Source organism: Phoca vitulina, unplaced genomic scaffold (assembly GCF_004348235.1).
Source record: "Phoca vitulina isolate PV1807 unplaced genomic scaffold, GSC_HSeal_1.0 scaffold20, whole genome shotgun sequence".
Lineage (NCBI taxonomy): Eukaryota > Metazoa > Chordata > Mammalia > Carnivora > Phocidae > Phoca > Phoca vitulina.
In genome coordinates, this window is record NW_022589723.1 from 33,614,284 (window position 1) to 33,634,331 (window position 20,048).

At 38.3% G+C, this 20,048-nt stretch overlaps 1 protein-coding gene across 2 annotated transcripts in view; it reads left to right on the top strand.

Annotated features, from left to right (window-relative positions):
* PIAS1 (protein inhibitor of activated STAT 1) overlaps positions 1 to 15,376 on the top strand; it is a 115,286-nt gene extending 99,910 nt beyond the window's left edge. The window contains exons 9-14 of one of the 2 annotated variants that reach the window (XM_032418037.1): positions 5,155 to 5,315; positions 7,103 to 7,233; positions 8,075 to 8,255; positions 12,176 to 12,318; positions 14,130 to 14,167; positions 14,788 to 15,376. In XM_032418037.1, the coding sequence (XP_032273928.1) occupies positions 5,155 to 5,315; positions 7,103 to 7,233; positions 8,075 to 8,255; positions 12,176 to 12,318; positions 14,130 to 14,167; positions 14,788 to 15,081 (948 nt within the window). In that variant the 3' untranslated portion in view covers positions 15,082 to 15,376. The remainder of the gene's footprint in view (positions 1 to 5,154; positions 5,316 to 7,102; positions 7,234 to 8,074; positions 8,256 to 12,175; positions 12,319 to 14,129; positions 14,168 to 14,787) is intronic. The other variant, XM_032418038.1, reaches the window with a different exon arrangement.
* The last annotated feature ends 4,672 nt before the right edge of the window (positions 15,377 to 20,048 follow it).

A 20,048-nucleotide genomic window follows, 5' to 3' on the forward strand; every position in this document is an offset into this window, starting at 1 on the left:
CCCGATGCAGGACTCCATCCCAGGACCCTGGGATCAAGACCTGAGCTGAAGGCAAACGCTTAACCCACTGAGCCACCCAGGCACCCACCAGATAAATGTTGTAACAGATTATGGTGTAAAGGAAGCTGGCATTTTTTTAACATTTAGGAAAATAGCTCACAGACCAAGTAAGTGGAAGGTAGGAAGAAGACAAAGATTTAAAAAAAAAAAAAAAAGATAATGTATTTATTCTACCCTCCTTCCCCGCCAAGCCCCTATTTGTGTATTTTCCTCCCCCATGATTTCTTGCCATCCCATTCCATTATAAAATACTAGTTCAGAGACTATGAGAAATTTAGAAAAGTACAGAAGCTTCATTTTCCATAATCACTGGAAGAAGTCTTGTTTTTCTTCAATCTCCTTTAAAAAAAATGTTTACAGTTCTAATATATGTGATGTTTATATCATTAGATGAAGCATTTATTCATATAGATAAGCACTGTAACATAAATCTTGACGTTTTTACTTCTAGAACTAGTTTTGAATTTTATAGTTAAGGTGATCTTTATCTTAGAAAATGTTAATCATTTTTTGCCTCTCACACCTCTTAATTTAGTGGGCCATCTTTAATGTTTCTTACCATATCTCCCGTTTCCTCCCTTTTTAGTTGCAGCAGCTTTAGCAGTTCATTTTAAATTGACATCTGCTTTTAAAATTCAGATTATAGAAAAACTCTCTCTCTCTCTCTCTCTCTCTCTATATATATATATAATCTATAATTATAATACTTTTATAGATTTCTATTTGGCTAAAGGGAAAATCCCTTTACAATTATTCTGGAACATCAAGGCAATATATTTTAGGTATTTTTTTATTCTAAAAAGTAAAACTTGGTAATGACAACTCATCTATATATCAAATTTATAGAATAATAAAAGAGATTTGTTCCCTTTGAAATATGTAAATATGACGTCTGACTGTGCATTTGGATTGCCTTTGTTTTGATATACACAGCTCAAAATAAATGAGTTTCTGTTGTTTGTGTGCCATTTAGCTAAAGGCAATGAAAATAATTAGAAATGTTTCTGCTCTTTGGGAATTTTTTAGTTCCGATTTATTAAAAATACAGCTGGAAGAGGGGCGCCTGGGTGGCTCAGTTGGTTGAGTGTCCAATTCTTGGTTTCGGGTCAGGTCATGATCTCAGGGTTGTGAGATCGAGCCCCACGTCCCTGCATTCTCCCTGCATCCGGCTCCCCACTCAGTAGGGAGTCTGCTTGAGATTCTCTCCCCCCCCACCCGCTTGTGCACTCTCTTTCTCTAACATAAATAAATCTTAAAAAACAAAACAAAAAAACAGCTGGGAGAATGTTTGAGAACCTACTTTGTGAGATATTTATTCCCCAGACCTATGAATTTCAATACAAATGACTTGGAATTGGTAGAAGAAAAAAAAAAATTCCTCGGAAATTCATTTATGAAATATTGATGATGGTAATGAAGAAGTTGTGAAATTATTCTTTTTTTTTTTTTTTTAAAGATTTTATTTATTTATTTGACAGAGAGAGACACAGCGAGAGAGGGAACACAAGCAGGGGGAGCGGGAGAGGGAGAAGCAGGCTTCCCGCGGAGCAGGGAGCCCGATGCGGGGCTCGATCCCAGGACCCTGGGATCATGACCTGAGCCGAAGGCAGACGCTTAACGACTGAGCCACCCAGGCGCCCCTGTGAAATTATTCTTGAGATCACTATTCCTTTCTTTTTACAAGGAAAAAAATACATATTGACTTTTTAGGGTCCTTTTGATATAAGCTAGTTTAACATATCTAGGTAGGGTATTTTCTCCTGCAGCATCCTCAGTTACTAAATAGTACTATTATATGTTATAGTGTCATTGGAAGACTTGTTTGGGGGCTGTTTTCAGAGTGTTTTGCAAATGATGTAAATATCCACAGGCCCTATAAAGGAAAGGGAGGAATTTAGGATTATAAGATGAAGATGTTTAAAACTCTGCTTTTCTCCTTGTCAGGAGAAATCAGTGTCCATTTATAGATAAGTGTTTAGGATTTAGAGATTTTTTTTTTTTTAAAGATTTTATTTATTTATTTGAGAGAGAGAGAGAGAGCATGAGAGGGGAGAGGGTCAGAGGGAGAAGCAGACTCCCCACTGAGCAGGGAGCCCGATGTGGGACTCGATCCTGGGACTCCAGGATCACGACCTGAGCTGAAGGCAGTTGCTTAACGAACTGAGCCACCCAGGTGCCCTAGAGATTGTTTTTAAAATCAGAAATATGAGGAGTATTATCACATAACACTTAGTGATTCTTTGAAGCAAAGCATTTCTGTGACAGCTAATAAACAGCGCATTTGGAAGTGAACTTTTCCTTTTCTATACCCATTTATAAATGTCTTTCCTGCATCCTTCACGTAGCAGTGGTCCTTAAAGACTCTGGGTAAATTTGTCAGTGTGGCTGATCATACGGGCTTGAGAGTAGCTCTCTCACCAAAAAGATGAGCTGACAAGTGGAGATTAGAGGGAGGAAAGTCTGTGAGATGATTGTTTAGAGAATAACTGCTTTTCAGAGTGTAAGTTCTGTGGCCTATAGCTTGGATTCTGAAACCGGCTTTATGTTTTACCTTCTTATGCACTGTCTTCCTAAACTATCCAAAGTGGCCTACTAATTCTGCAATATGTGGACTTTGTCTACAATTACTGTATTTGTCTAGGATTTTCCAGTCTGCAGTTTCTCTATTTAGTATTTAAGCATTAGGAAAAATACCTGCTCAGTAGCAATTTGTACTTCACAGGTAAGTTAAGGTCTGCTTTAAGATATAAAAATTTAATTTAGCACCACCAAGGAGTTCATTATTTGGAAAATGTTTCTGGACTAGTGCAACATGTTTTGGCTAATAATAAATATATGATTCTTCTGTTATAAGAACTAGTTTGTTCTTTTTTTGCCTTTTCATCAGGAGCTTGTATACATCAAATCATAAAAATTGAGTAATAGAAGAGTAAAGGGGAGTAAAGAGTTGTTTAATCTTAACGTGAGCATAAAATGGAAGAAGGACTGAGCTGATATGGGTGTGTCTCCCATTAGCTTACCAAGTGATTTGAGCAGATAATGTTTCTGTACTTTAATTATAATGGGTGACATATATTGAGCACTTACTATATGTCAGGCATATAACATAATTTAACATAACGTAACACATAACATAATTTAACATAACACAACATAACATAATTTAAATCCCACAGTCTTATGATGTAGATGGTATTTTTATCCCTGTTTTACAAAGCTGAGGCTCAGGGACACTACGTGAGATCAGGATTCTCACTGTAAGTAGTGGGGCCAGGATTCAAATCTAGGTAGTCTAACTCCAGAATTCATACTCTGGCCTGCCTCGTAAAGTACTGCATGCGGCCCCCACACTCTCCATGAGTGGTCCCTCCTAGAGCTGCTCAGTGAAGCACAGCCGAAGCCTTATCAGTCCACACACATGACCATCTTCCTGCTGTGTAGCACATACATTTCCAAGTGCCAGGGATAAGGGATTGAGTTTGATGTATTTCTAGTAGGAGGAGACACATACATAAACAAGTAGTCCATAATCATGCACAGGGTGGAGTTGGGCGCACACAGAGAAGGGAGCTGTCCGTTTGCTCTGTGTCTCTCCAGCCCGTACTTCTAACACTGTAAGTTGGCACTACTCCCTTCTCATAAGCTTACGGCACAGCCTGGGTCCTGTTTTGTTCTTCATCACTATATCCTGTTGAAGTAAGGAGGAAACAGTGTTACTTTGGAGATAGAAAAAGAGGCCCAGAAAGGTTAAGTGCCTTTCCTAGAGGCACAGTAAATCATTGGTACCAGAACAATTATTTAGGGCTACAAATGACAGTTAATTTCCTTGGTAGACTTCCTAGGAAATTGCACATTTCCCTGAAATTCTTCTAAGCCAAAATTCTTTTCCTCTTTCTTTCCTCATTTAACTCATATCCTTTTCAAGCCTTTATGTTTTTCAAGCTTGCAAGTATGTGGGAAATCTTTTCCTGGATAGCAAACAGTGTGGTTATTGAAAGTAGATAACTTCTCTACTGGTTGGCCATTGTTGCCTCCAGGGGGGCCCCACAGTGGTCACCCAGCTGCACTCTGTGAGGTGGCCTCCAGGGAAGGAGCTGTGATGTGACAGCTCTCAGTGCAGCTTCCGTGCCCTGAGCCCAAGCTAGCAGCTCAGGAACCGGATGAACTAGGTTTCGTTTTTCACAGGACACACTCAACCTCAGCTTAAGCAGCATTTGCAAGGCGAGAAGAGAAAGTCTCATAACATGGTGGAGATGCTAGAGGTCTAGGGATGTTTGCCGAATTGTCTGTGATAGTGCGCAGTAAGGGAGGAAAAACAGTGCACACACTTGACTTCCTTCTCAGAGCTGCCATTTGGCAACTCTGCCAGACATCCTGGGGAATGCATGCCCTTCGTTCTGTTTTCACATGTGAACTACCCTCATTCAGAGATCAGGTTGGATGACTTTATATCTGTATCCTGCAGTGTTTAATAAGACATTCTTTTTCCATTTCCCAAATCCCTAGTAAAGTGGTTCTTAACTTTTTTGGATCAGAGACTACTCTGAGAATTTGGTGGGGCGTCTGGGTGGCTCAGTCAGTTAAGCGTCTGCCTTTGGCTCAGGCCGTGATCCTGGGGTCCCGGGATTGAGCCCTGCGTTGGACTCCCTGCTGAGCAGGGAGTCTGCTTCCCCCTCTTCCTTTGCCCCTCCCCCACTCGCTCTCAAGTGAATAAATTTAAAAAATCTTTAAAAAAAAAAATTTGGTGAAAGTGCTCTCTCTGGGGAAATGTACAAACTTGCAAAATTTTACATATAATTTTAAGGAGTTCATGGTTCTTTCCCCCAAAAGCTGATCTATGAGCTTGGGGGCGGAGGAATAACCCTTGCTATAGATTTTCCATAGTCACTATGTTTAATATCTAAAGAAATACTATAATTTTTTAAACATGTAGGTTTCATAGAAAATGTGTTTAATCTTCTTCCATATTGATGAAAAGTAAATATAATATGCTTTAAGTCAGAATACATACACATTGTGTTTCAGGAGATTTTTATCAAAACTTAAATTGAATAACAGTTGCCTAATATTTACTTTTGTCTCCGTCTTTTAAAGCTTGGTAAAATGCGGCTGACAATTCCATGCCGGGCCCTGACATGTTCTCATCTGCAGTGTTTTGATGCAACTCTTTATATTCAGATGAATGAGAAAAAACCAACCTGGGTTTGTCCTGTCTGTGATAAGAAGGCTCCGTATGAACACCTTATTATTGATGGGTATGTCAATTTAAAGTGTTTCCTTATACCTTGGAATGACCATCTCTTATTTGGATTTGTTATCCGTCAGGTTTAGGATGAAAATTCTATAGGTAGTGTTTTCTGAGTAATATATTTTTAGGATTTTCCTGATTCTAGAAATCAGTAGTTTTCAAAATAAGTAAGTAATATTGTGAGCATTTTTCCTTTTTAAGTTGACATCCTCCTGTGTGGGAAGTGCATGCTTTACCATCTGTTTCTCCTGACTTTTACTATTTGAAGTACCACGGGTTCTAAGTAAGGTATGCTTACACCTATTCCTCACATGAATCCATCTACCCCTAGCCATGCAGACCATATCAGAGAAAGAGTGAAAGCATTGTGAAACTCTGGTTAACTTAAGCTCACCCAAATTGAGCTCTTTAGTGGAAGTTAACCTGTTTTTGAGGATTTTTCTCATGCTTCAGTCATGGTTCATCAAACCTATTCCCCGGTTCATCAAACCTATTCCCCACCGTAAGGGCTGCTAAAACTGATCAGCATGCTGAATAGCAGCTTTCTTGGTTTCTCTGTTTCCTCTGAAATACTTGTCTTTGTCTTTCTTGTCCCTACAGCATCACAACAATCAGGGTTTTTTGTTTGTTTGTTTGTTTTTTTAAACACTCCTGTGTTTTATCTGTCCTTCCAGACATCTTGGAGTGTTTCTTTAAATGTACCCTTATCCTCTAGCCTCCTTCCTTGTCCTTTTTGCCACTGAACAAAGATAAATTGTGGAAAGAAGGATCTTCTTGATAGTTCCTGTACTCGCCAGCAAAACACTTAAGGCAACTTATCTACAGCATTTGAGAAAACTCAGGAGTCTGAAGATGTACCATTAGAAAGGGGATATGTTTAACAATACAGTGTCACCTGGAGCTTGAAAGATGGCAGACCAATCATGGGAAAAAAGTAAATGTGTCACTTAAATGTTTTATGTTTAATTGTTCAGAAATGATAGTGATCACTAATAAATCTAAATTAAATAATATTTTGCCAACGCTGTATATTATATAGCTTTAGATCCCCTCCTCCGTCAATTGGGATCTTTCTTTATTTTAAAAGCCATACACACACACACACACACACACACACACACACACGTATCTATACACACATTTAAAGAAAAAATTGGAAAAGAGGAATTAATAAAAGAGCTTTGTGGTGTATTTTCTGATTTTTGTTTTTACAGAATTGTGATTGTACAGTATTAATATTTTTTATCCTTTGGTTTCATTTCAGAATTTGACACTTTTACACATTGTTTTTGTAAATCTCACTTCTTAATATCTGCATGATATTTTTCAAGGAGGTGTAACATTCAGTACATATTTTTGTATGTATTGCTTCAGTAAGATATGCTTATTGTAGATAGTTTGGACAATGCACAAGAATATAAAGGAGAAAAAGAAATACTCATGATGTCCCCACTCAGAAATAACTGCTGTTTTGTGTACCATTCATACACAGTATTGTATTTTCTTGGCCTCTTTTCACTTTCTGTGAATATTTTCCCATATTATTAAAAATATTTGAAAATCTCATTTTTCATGGTTATATAAGGTACCTTGTATAAGGTACCATAATCTAAGTAATATTTCCCTAAAATAGGCCTCGATTTTGAGAATAAATATAACTTGTCTGTTCTCCTTTCTTCTTTCTCGTTTATACTTATACAAAACATAGGCGGTCTGAATGTTTTTTGAACAGCAATGCTTCTAGTCTGTTTTCATTTAGAATGTGATATTCAGAGGACCACATGTTTTTTGTAGCTTGTTTATGGAGATCCTAAAGTACTGTACAGACTGTGATGAGATACAGTTTAAGGAGGATGGCTCTTGGGCACCTATGAGATCAAAAAAGGAAGTACAGGAAGTCTCTGCCTCTTACAATGGAGTTGATGGTGAGTGCTGGTTTCCAGAAGGGTGGGGCGGTCTCCCTGCTGTTGCATAGGCCTGCTCTTCAGTATTAAAACATAACGTATTTCTGGGGGCGCCTGGCTGGCTCAGTCAGCAGAGCATGTGACTCTTGATCTTGGGTTCGTGAGTTTGAGCCTCACGTTGGGTGCAGAGATTACTAAAAAAAAAAGTAAACTTTTAAAAAAGTATACATTTCTGAAAAATTCAGCAGTTTATGGGTAGCTCAGTAACTCTTATTAAATTATTGATTAAATGTTCAGAAGTAGTAGAGAACTCTTTTTAAATTCACTTTGCCAGCTTTTAAATTTTTGGGATACAAGATTAAAAGCAACGTAATCTAATAAGTCATTTGTAAGGTCATGCTTTTGAAATGGTATCCTTTTAAATGTTTAAGAGATTTGGTAAAGATTAGTGAATGTTTCTTCTTCATTTATGTTATTTTTCTGGTTTTTAGTATGTTTTTGCTGGAAGGAAGCTATGACTTTTAAAAAATGTTACCATGCATTTCTTAAGTATCCCAGGTACATACGTAATATATAGTCTTTATCCTCAAACTGCTTTTATTCTGAAGTAGACATACATTTTGATTGTTTGCCCTAATTCAGAATTGTCTTTCAAAAAAACAAAACAAAACAAAAAAACCACCTTAACAACCAATAATAAATAGTAGCTTTAAGCTTAGGGGACCAGAGCTACTACTCTTTGACCCCAGCAGTATTGTAAGTCTAAACTGTAATTGATAAACTAATCCATAAGGCACACTGAGGAAGAAAAGAGAGGTGTCATAGGTCTTTTTTGCCTTGTGTTTTGATCATTCCCACACAGGATGCTTGAGCTCCACGTTGGAGCATCAGGTGGCTTCTCACCACCAGTCCTCAAATAAAAATAAGAAAGTAGAGGTGATTGATTTAACCATAGACAGTTCATCTGATGAAGAGGAAGAAGAGCCGTCTGCCAAGAGGACCTGTCCTTCCCTATCTCCCACATCACCACTAAATAATAAAGGGTAAGTACTGAGACCTTGAAAAGTCACTGTGAAAGTTAATTTTGCAAATACAGTTTAAAAGATCTGCCAAATCAAATGATTATGCATGATTGTAAAACTTAACTTAGTAATCAAAGAATAGGTTGGATTTTCCCTAGGTGTGTGATATTCTTGAGGGCTGGGATAATGCATTAAAGGAGTCCCTTGGGTACAGTATTTATCATACCAAAAGATATTCTAGTACAGTGATTCTTAAACTTTGGTGTACAGCAGAATCACCCAGAGGGCTCATTAAAACACACATTGCTCCCCTATTCCCCCATGTCTGATTCAGGAGTAGGGACTGAGAAAATTCGTATCTCTGATCAGTTCTTAGGTGATCTTAATGCTGCTCGTAGGATTTAAAACATTTACTCAAACTGGAAATGTATGCTGTAAGATTAATCCTGAGTTGAGTCTTTCAAGTAGAAAACAGAGGTAGACCAGAGGAATGCTTTAAACCTGCCTCAGAGGGCACCTGGGTGGCTCAGTCGGTTAAGCGACTGCCTTCGGCTCGGGTCATGATCCCAGGGTCCTGGGATCGAGCCCCACATCGGGCTCCCTGCTCAGCGGGGAGCCTGCTTCTCCCTCTCCCTCTGCCTGCCACTCCCCCTGCTTGTGCTCTCTCTCTCTCTGACAAATAAATAAAATCTTAAAAAAAAAAAACCTGCTTCGGAGTGTGTGAGGTTGGCAGTGAAAGAAGTCAGAGCCTGAAGTTGCAGGGCACAATGCCTTCTGTTTTGCTAGCTCATTTCCCATATTTCCCATTAGTCTCCTATCAGTAATAATGTACCTTGGTTATGCTTCAGTTCAGTTTAGCAAACACTGTTATCTACTTTAGGTAAAACACCCTGTGCCTAACATGGATGATAATAAAATGAGTAAGTACAGTCCTAACCTTAAAGGTTTAACATTTTGTGGAGGATGGTAAAACAAGTAGCCAGCTCTAGCTGTACTCCTAAATAGACTCAGCCTCATGAGACATATCGGGGATTCTCAACAAAAAGCTTCATGTTTTGCTGAGGCACAGTTGTAGCACACTAAAGGTAAATCTAGAAATAGGTGTGCCCCTTTTTAGGTGTGTATCAGGAGAATGATGTAGCCCTTTGGAACTGAATAGGAGCTATTCAAAAAATCTCCTGCCTGAAGAAAGAATGTTAAGTGAGAGAAGGAAGGTCCACAGAAGGCATTGTTGCAAGATTTCAAGGTTCAAGAGGGAAAGTTAACACCAGACCAAGAGCAAGCATTTCCATGCTTGGAGTGAAATAATTTTCAGGTTTGAGACTGATGAGATAAAAGATCTTCTGTTTGAGAATATTTGTAATTACTGGAAAGGTGCAACAGTAAAAGCATAATAGTGATAAATGTATCTCACTTGTTAAAAACTTTGACTGTTTTCAGGAATCTTCATAATACAATCAGACCTGTTACATGGGTTGGTATTTTCACTCTAGAGTAGCTTAGCAAACATCAGACAGCAATAAAGACATTAATAGCAGTATTATTCTAAAAAAGAATGAATTATCTAAACACTAATTCTACTTTAAATCCTACTTTATGAAGATTTACCTCTGATGAAAGCCTGCCTTGATGTCTGCTGCCCAACAAGCCTGACCTTGTTACTACACCAGCTTATTTTATAAATCTGAGTGGGAGAAAAAGAAAAGTCAAATGGCCAAAAGTTGGTGTAGTTAAAACAGATACCGATATAATCTTGATTCCAAGATATTTTATATATCAAACCATATTATGACCAAATACACATTATCACATTATTTCTTTAAATACCATAATTGCAACATTAAAAGATATTTCATAAATCTCTGGGTGTGTAAATACTTTGTGGAATAAAAGCACCATTATGTGTAAGTTAGTTATACTCTTTAGAATATTTATAGTAGTCACATATATATATGTGAACTGTGCGGTAATTTTGCTCTCTTGACTATACATTTTTCCTTAAGAGAAACTTCTGAGTATTTAAAAATCTAATATTTCAATTCTTTGGATATTTGCTGTTTTTCCAAAAATAGTTGTGTTTTTTATGTTTAGAAAATGACATTAGATGCATTAACTACTTCCTGAGATTCCCAGTGACCAAGTAAACCCAGATACAGTATTTACAAATGTCAGACCTTTCTCTGTTTTTGGATAAAAACAAGCAGCCTGAAAGTTTATGGCATTTTTAGAAGAATAACGCCATATTCAACACTAGTGGCCATCTTACAATAATGACTGTCCAATAAATAAAAACCTGAACCCTAAGCATATTGTATTTGTTATTGTGCAGTGTAAAGGTGGAAATGCATTTTCAGAATATTATCACAAAATTGAAAGGAATGTTGCCAGCCAGGAATTAGAGACAAACATTAGTAAATGTAAAACATTTTGCTGTCTTCAGCTGCCAAGTGTCTAGCATTCATCCAGAAGTTTCCTTTCCTGTTTGGTATACCAAGATGTTTTCAAAGGCTAGCATTTCATCTGCTTTCTTCTCTCTTGTAATCCCTTAGGCATTGTCAGAGGAGACAGCTAATGGAAAATGGTACTTTTTATAGATGTAAGAGGTTTAATTAATTAAGTTTCCATTAGACAAAACATTTTTATGAGGCAGATGAGAGTATATTTTATGCTTCATATTCCATTCATGAAACTGTGGTAGATGATCATAAGTAGAACTCTATTCCTAGAAATCCAGCCTTGGCCTCTTTTGAAATATTCTGATCTTGCATTGCACCATTGAAATTGCATCTCCACACCCAAGTACTTTATATGAAGTTTTACAAGCAAAAAACAGCCTCTTTATACCTTCTTTTCTCTTTATTTTCCAAAACTTACATGCCTGTTAGCCTCTTTATGGTTGGGATAGGACATGACCCTTATGTTTGCACTCAATTCTTCCTTTTCTTTTTCATCTCTTTCTCACACCTTTTTGCTTTTTACTTAATTTTTTTGTTAAAAAAAAAAATTTAGGGACGCCTGAGTAGCACAGTCAGTTAAGCATGCGACTCTTGGTTTAGCTTAGGTCATGATGTTGGGATCATGAGATCGAGCCTCCATCGGGCTCCACAGTCAGCATGGAGTCTGCTTGGGATTCTCTCTCCCTCTGCCCCTCCCCCATGCTCATTCGCTCATGCACTCTCTCTCTCTGGAATAAATAAATCTTTTTTAAAAAGAAAAAAAGATTTAACTTCTCCGTTACTTAAACATTTCATGCTGTTCTTCCAGAATCCCTTTTTTTGTCCCCCCCCTCCCCGCCACCCCGCAACAGTTCTGTACTCCCTTTAAAACCTTTCCACCACCTGTTCATTTTGGAGCATCTCTTCTTGTCTCACTGCCTTCGTTCATTCAGCAGGCCTTGTATGCAAACAGTGTGCTGATGAGTGTGCGGGGCATTAGGAATACCAGGATAAACAGTTCCTTGTCTCTGTTCCATAAAGCTTACAAGTCTTGGGGCCAGCTGTTAACTCTACTGCTCAGATTGCTACCGTCCCCCAGGCTCGTCTGTATGTGTTTTCTTTGCGAGGACGTACCTATACTTTTTACTAGACAACACTCAGTGCTTATTTTTAAAAGGTTTCAGAATCTCAGCTGCTATAGATATCTTTCGCTCATCTCTCACTGAAGTGGCTCAGCCGTGCATTCCAAAAGTGTAGATGAGACAGCATGCGATTTATGAATGTTGGATATACCGTTGCACCCATCCATTTCTCCTTATAGCCCCTGCAAAGTGCTACTGTATATGCAGATTATTTCCTAGTAATAGTCTAAATTATATATTGCTTTGCTTGTCTTTTTATTTCCAGCACAAAAGCTAGGACTCATTTTGTGAGATACAGTCCCTTTGTTAAACCTAAAAGTTCAGCTAACTCATGAAAATTATGCAAACCTTTTCCTTCTTCTAGCATATTAAGTCTTCCACATCAAGCGTCTCCGGTGTCCCGCACCCCAAGCCTCCCTGCTGTAGACACAAGCTACATTAATACTTCCCTCATCCAAGACTACAGGCACCCTTTCCACATGACACCCATGCCTTATGACCTACAAGGTGAGTCACCGGTCCTTCTCTGTTGTCACATAGCATTATAAATACCTTTCATCTACATAGTCTTCCTCCGGGTGAGTCTAAGGAAGAATGGAAAGATTGATAAAATGGGGGCTTGGGCCTAGGGAACTGGGAAAAATATATACTGTGGTCATAAATAAATAGAGATCCAGTTTTTTGCTTGGACCTTCATCAGTAGCCAGTGTTTTACTACCAGTGGTGAATGTCGTGTGATGATCTTTAGGTTTTGTGAGCTTCAAAATAGTCTGCAAGTTGTTTTGGGGTGACTTTCAGTATGTTGCTTTGAATTTTAATATTTACGAAAATTATTCTTTGTTCCCTGAATTCAGTTATAATGCAACAGGCAACGTGGGTAACTGTGTTGTATTATCTTTAAAATAGTGCTGAATTGAGACATTGGAAAGTTTTAATTTTTATTCCACTGAACCTGATTCTTCCTTTTAAAAGTAGTTTGAAATGTCAGTGTACTCACTGCACAATGTATTTTGAGTTGATAATAATCATTTACATTATCAAAAAATTATTGGTTTTTCTCCTATATCTTTGTAATTTAATAATTTGTATATCTAGGGACATTTTTATTCCAAAAAAGCTATATATGCTCATTGTAGAAAATTAAAAAAAAAATTAAAATGGAAGTTTTCCTCCACCCCTCCCCTACAGAAAAAGCCGGGGCCAAGAATCTGGTGCAAAGATTCTTGGAAGCTGAGATAGTTGAGTAGATTCTTAGTGATTGTTAGGAAAACCCTATTTGAGCTCAGTCCAATAGAACCTTCTGCAGTGAGGGAAATGTAATTTACAGTGGCCATTAGCCACATAAGGTTATTGAGCATTTGAAACATGGCTAGTGTGATTGAAGAACTGAGTTTTTCATTTTACTTCATCTTAATAAATTTAGATACCCACATCATGTGGCTAAGTGCAGCCCTGTTTCTCACTTAGGCTACTGCCCAGTCTCACTATCATGAACCACAGTGCTATCCATTTTGCAGGTCCTCATGTTATAATCTGTTCTAGTGTAGATAGTGGATGGATTCCCAGAGTGTTTGTGTTGTTGTCATATTTTTCACTACATCTGCTTGTTGTCCTTTCCGCCAAGTTGAGACCTCATAATAAGGCATTTTATTCACATGGTTTTCTTGTTCTTCATTACATTACACATTGAGTGATACAAGAGTGGGAATTAGAAGGGGCAGCTTGCATTGACTCCTCGGCAGCCAGGAATCAGAGCTGGTCCTTCTGTGGTGCACCACCCCAGCAACCAGCCACCCCTCAGATCTCTCCCCCCCGTCTTGCCACTGGAGGGTCTCTGAGTTAGAATCTGGTACACGGAGTGGCGAGCAGGCAAATTTGAGAAAAAAAATCTGTGCTCCAGCTTGCTTGACTTCCTTCTACATAAAACCTTTCTCACCCACAAAATGCAGCCAGAAATAACGACCTACCTCATAGGTGCTTGTGAGGAGTAAATTAGAGTAGTTTGAAATGTTACTTAAGAGGAGTTGATGAGAACATTTAGTGAAAAGTGCTCTGTCAGTTTAAGGGATCAGTGTTGGATCCATCAGGGCAGCAGTGGCCCAGATCCCACAAATGGAGTTACAAGGAGGGCAAATCATGGCTTGGACCTCAGCCTTGGTAATCTAGAGATGGGAGAGACGTACGACATTCAGCTCCACTCTTGTTTAAATTCTAAATGAATTTAGAATTAGCATTTTATTTGTTTCTGGAGTATTGGGGGCATTAGGGAGGGTTTTTTCTTTTGTTTTTCAAAACTAAAATAATTTTTTTTCTCACAGGATTAGATTTCTTTCCTTTCTTATCAGGAGACAATCAGGTATGTTATATGAAAAAAAATGCTGTTGTTTTAATTGCACATTAAAATATTTATAAGTATAATATGTAGCTGAGAGAGAAGATAAATTTCTTAGGAAATTCAGAGTAACCCTACTCATTATTGTTAAGGTTTTAAGAATTTATATAAAAATCCCCTTGTTTCTACTGTGTCTGAGTATATAGTAGGAACAGTATCTATTTGTTGGTTTCTAGTACTTTTTTATGAAGAAACAGGGCAGTAAATCAATTGACAAATTCTTGGCCAAATATCTCCATAAGAGAAAGAGGGTGGACTGTCTTCTTTCCTGCTGCTTCTGAGCATATGCCTCTTTGGAAATAGAATTTTGAGAATTGTTTGCATTACAAATTAAAACAAAAAAAAACAGTACCAATTTTATTTTGGTATTCCCCCCCAGTTTAAAATACAAAAATGTCTCTCAAGATCAAGGTTGTGATCATTACATAAGGCCATCTGATTTTGCGAAATGTTTTATTAGGTATCTCAGACGTAGCAGCTATGCAGTAATATTACATCGAGGACTCTGTTCTGCTGAGAAGAAGGTTTATGAATTAGAACTGATGGGTTTTGTGTCTTCTGTTCCCCGTCCCCCCCTCTGCCAGCATTATAACACCTCCCTCCTGGCTGCCGCCGCCGCAGCAGTGTCAGATGATCAAGACCTCTTACACTCGTCTCGGTTTTTCCCGTATACCTCCTCGCAGATGTTTCTCGATCAGTTAAGCGCAGGAGGCAGCACTTCTCTGCCGGCCACCAACGGCAGCAGTAGCGGCAGTAACAGCAGCCTCGTGTCCTCCAACAGCCTGCGGGACGGCCATGGCCACAGCGTCGCCAACAGGAGCGGCTCGGACACGGCCTCCATCTTCGGCATCATACCAGACATTATTTCATTGGACTGATTCCCTTGCCCCTGCTGCTCCCACCCCCACCCCAGATTAAATGAACTTGGCAGAAAGAAGAGAACTTTGTGCTATGTTTTACCTTATTCTGTTTAGAAAAGTACACAAGCGTGTTTTTTTCCTTTTTTTTAGGGAAAAAATTAAAAGAAATGTACAGAGAACAAAACTATATTTTCAGTTTTACTTTTGTATATAAATCTAAGACTGCCTGTCTGATAAAACACTTGTAAAAAACAAAAAAAAAGGAAAGAAAAGAAAAAAAGAAAAAAAAAACCAGTACCCACAAACCACCTTCAGTTCATTTTTTTTCTGGATTCTGAAGATTTTTTTTTTTTCATCATTTGTCCTATGGTTTTGGTTTTATTTTACTTCAATGGCATTATTTTATTTGCAATAACAGAAAAGGAATTGCATGTATGAAGTTTTAAATTGTGGGCTTTTCTTTGTTGTGGGGAGGGGCCTGGGGGGGATAGTTTTCATTTCCATTTTCTAAAAAGGACAGACTTGGATTCTCTGTGTGTGTGTGCATATTATATCCAGCCTTAAGTTATAAATCTCATCTGTCCCACTGCATTCCCTGTGTATTTTCAGGACCTAGCTCGTGGGGGTGTGTGTTCAGTGTGTGTGTCTGTGTATATTTTTCCATTGTTACTGTTCCTTCTCCTCCCAAGTTTGCATTCAGTTGATAAATCAGTTGCCTGCTTCTTTCAAAGTGCTTTGAAGGTCTTGAACTCACATGTGAGCATCTTTATTGATATCCCAATTGCATGTTCTCCATCACATATTCTCTCTTATTTGCTAGATACCCCCTGAGAATATGTTTTAGAGATTTGGAGTAAAGCTGTCTGGATAAGGAGTAGGCTTGGCAGACCTGTGAATAATACACTTTAGTCTAGTTCTTTCTTCTAAATTTGGATTGCCAGTATTATGTATTTAAACCAAGTCTGTGAACACCTGCCTTTTTGGCCACAGGGTAACAAGTTTTCATGTAAGATCTTCATGCCAAAGTAGGAAGTAAAAATAGCTTAGAAAGCCGTGTTGGGTGTCTTGTGCAGCTGACAGAGGTAAGGTTACATCACCTTGAAAAAGAAAGAAAGTCAATTATCCTAAAAGTAAATTCTCTTCGGAAAATACAGTGCAGCACACATGTCAATCTAGAAATCCACTATCTGATAAACAGTTGAAATGCAAAATAGGCTTGATCCTTGGTCATTTTTACTCTCTGGATCTGAGTGTACTTCTTTTCTTAGCCTAGCTATCTTGTTTGTTTTATTTTTTCTTCACCTTTTAAAGAGAAGCATGACATAGGAAAGTCAATTTTTTTCTTTTTTTTTTTTCCCCTACAATTCATGGATCAATCTGATCTATTTATTCATAATGGAACATGTAAATATAGTGAGAACTGTTTTTCAGGAGATGAATGTGGGTTGGAGGGAAGGAAGGTGGTTCTACTTGTGTTCCAAAATCCTCTTTAGAGAAGGTGTCACGTTCTTCAGGGAGCACCTGAGGGTGTGGAAAGTATCTTCTAGCTGATGGAGAGGCTTAGGCGGTTTAACAGAAAAGATACAAAGAAGGAAGGGGCATAACAATTACCAGTTTCCCATCCTGGATTTTTCTGTCACAACTGTTCAGGTTCTCAGAGTTGTTCTCAGAGTTGATGAAGGACCACCTTTATGTATAAAAGTGTTGTTTCAACCTTGCCGTGGTAACAAGTGACCTACTTTTTCCAGGTAGAATTCAAGATGGCTGTATCTTCAGTTGTATGATAAAATTAACGGTTCACATGACTGTGTGGCATCTAAAAATAATATGTTTTTTACAGCATCTCTCTGCCACTAAATTGTTGACTTGAATTTTGAAAAACAAGTTGGTGTTGATATGTATATGTGTGTGTGTATATATGTATTTATAGACAAGTGTGAGTGACACGTGAGTTATATAGTCTTCCCCAACGCATGTGTATTCCACACATACATGGCTGAGTTATAGTCACTAAACAATTTGCAATAAAAACAAAAGATTCATTGTCAGTGAAAACAGGAATTAGTTAAGCTTTTTAATGAATCTGCTATTATGGTGAGTAAACTCTTTTAAGAACTCTCATAGCTATATTAACTTAGGCTAATATTTAATGGTACCGTAATTTGTGTCTAAATTCAGATTGGGATAGAAATCACTCCAGTTGTGGGGTGTTGCTTCTTATTTCACACTGTAATAGGAAACATTTCTATTAATTCAGCTACCTAAAATGAATAGTTTTCTGTATTCTCTTTTTTTGTTTTTCTGTCGTTGTTAGTGGTCTCAAAATTCTGATCAATAACTTTGTGTATGATGCTGAATTCCAAACTCTGAATGATCCAGTTGAAAACCCATCCCTCTCCTTTCTTCAGCCCAGTTTTGGGGATGGTGAGTTTCCCTCAGTGTCCTGCATTATACCAACCTAAGGGAAAACAGGTAATAGGGAGAAAGAAATGTCTGTCTAGTGGCTTTGGTCATGTCTCCACAGGAGAAACGAACCATTCAATTGTCTTTTGATGTTCATTCCACTCTAAGGAGCTTGTTTCTTTGGAAAGTTGTTGACTTTCCAAAGTGTTGCATGGGTGGTAGCTATCACTCTGTTGGTCTTACGGTCGATACCAGTCAGTCAGACTGTCATGATCTGTACTAGTTACTGGTAGAGTCCTGCACTGCACTGTTCTAAGTTGAAAGAAGTGCATAGTCATTTCATCTGTTTTTTCCTTAGCCTACCCTCACTCCCCCACCCACACCAACACTGACATGCTGTCTGTGGACAAATAGCGATTCTCAGTCTTTTGGCAAGCTGCCACCATCCCCTTGCCTTGGTCTTTCATAATAGGGTGTGCATATGATTGTCTTTCTGTAGGACTCTCTGTTTGTGGGTGTGTGTATATACGCACACATCTTTGATAAAATAGCTGTTTGACTTAGCAGGGTTGAAGTGGCTTTTAATTATTTTTGTGGGCATTATTGGACACATCTTTTTAAAACAATCTGAACCTTAACCATATCACACTTGGTTGACTAATTTATTTTGAGCATTAAAATTTTTCTTCTGTTAATTTAGATATTATCACATTTCTGTATCATTACTGACTTAAGAAAGATTGCACTTAAGCTTCTGATAAATGTGATCTCTTGGCAGATTTTCCTTAGAGTCAAATGTCTGAAACTGAATGAAAATATATACCAATTTTAAATGAACTAATTGTGGAAAGAACATTTTTAAACAATTCCAAGTTTAAATACATAAGACACTTAAAGATCTTCAGGACTTTAAAGCACATTAAAATTATTTTAGTAAGAATTTTGTTTTATCAATACATGTTGAATTGTTTTTTAATTAAAAAAAAAAAAAACACAAAGCTTAGATTTCAGAAAGAGGGAGGGAGAATAGCTGGTGGTCCCAGAGTGTGCTGCTGTTAATTGTTTAATTAACAAAGGGGAAATGTATATAAACAGATATAAAAGTTACCATAAATTCCATGAACTTAAATCTGTGATTCATTGCCTTAAAACTTTCTCTTAGAATTTCCATACCGCATGCCAAACCAGTAAAATGGCTTTTAAAAATGTATAGTAGACCAATGTCAGTTTGTATAAAAGTACCAAGTGAAAATATTTATTACATGCATTGGAAAAAAATTGTTTACCTATTGAATGTTACCTGTTTATGTAGAGCTCTTTAGATGTAATAAAAGAAAAGCCTTCAGTTAATTTGTCTTCTGTAAAATAATACTGTGGGTATTCAAGGGACAATCCCTATGAGAAAAATGATAATGCTTTGTGCTTCCAAAGCACCTTTCATCCAGAGATTTCAAAGCATGGCAATTAACTAATTCTCTTGCAACTTGCTTTGAGGTAAGTAATGCATATACGGCCATCGTTCCCCTTTCTTACTGAAATGTGGCAAGCTTTGTACTGAACCATAGCATCTGTTTAGTTTTAAATCTGTTTAGTAATCTGCAGTTTGAGTGCTAAGAGCAGTGTGGCCTTTTTTGTAAACAACTCTAGGTGCTAAGTAAGCCAACTGGAATTTCAGGAATGAATGAGAAACCTGGACTTGGGGTAGTATAAAAAGCCTTTCCTGGGGTAGAGGTTTACATCAGGACGTGTCACAGGATCTTAAAATCCTAGCCACCGAACACCCTTAGTTAGGAGCACTGAGTCAGCAGAGATGAGCCCCAGGTTCTAGTGACCGCTCCACACCACTTAGGTGCTTTTGGCAAGCTATACTTCAGATTCCTGTTTGGCAAATGAGATTAATAAAACTTGCTTTAAAACCATGCTGGGACCATTCAGTGACAGAGACATTTAAAAATCTTTGAGGGAAGGTACCCTTGTTATTATTCTGGCCCAGAACTTCCTTTTCCTGTCCCATCTAACTCCTAGGTATCTACTGCCTCAGCCGTGGTATTCCAGATCAGCTGTGCAGGACTTACTTCCTAATGTCCATGATGAGTCAAAAGGAGACGTGGGGGCAAGCCCCTTGAGCCTTCCCTGAAAGTGAAATACAGCCGTTCCCTATGGGGTGCCAGAGGGGCCTCAGGTAATGAAGTTTAAGCACCAGTGTGTGCCCCGCCCCCACTTTGGCCTCTAAAAGGGTCCTAGGAGTGAGTAGCCCTGGCAGTTCTGTATTTCTATTCACGTATTCTTGAAAGAAGGCCATCCAGTAGTACAAGCCTAGACCGCACAAAATCTGGATGTGCCCCTGCACTGTGTGAACCTGGGCTCCCCCAGCTAGATGGTCGCGACCTCACCTGCTTGGTGTCTGGGCCATTTACTACCTGCCCCCTTCTACAGCTTTTAGGAGTTCCTGCCCGCCCCTACTGGCAGTTAACACCGCTGGGAAAATGAACTGTCTCTCCTTTCTGAGGACCTTGGTTGGGTCTGAAAGCCACAGCATCGTGAGATAATTGCAGATTATCTCGTCTGCACTGATCTGTCCC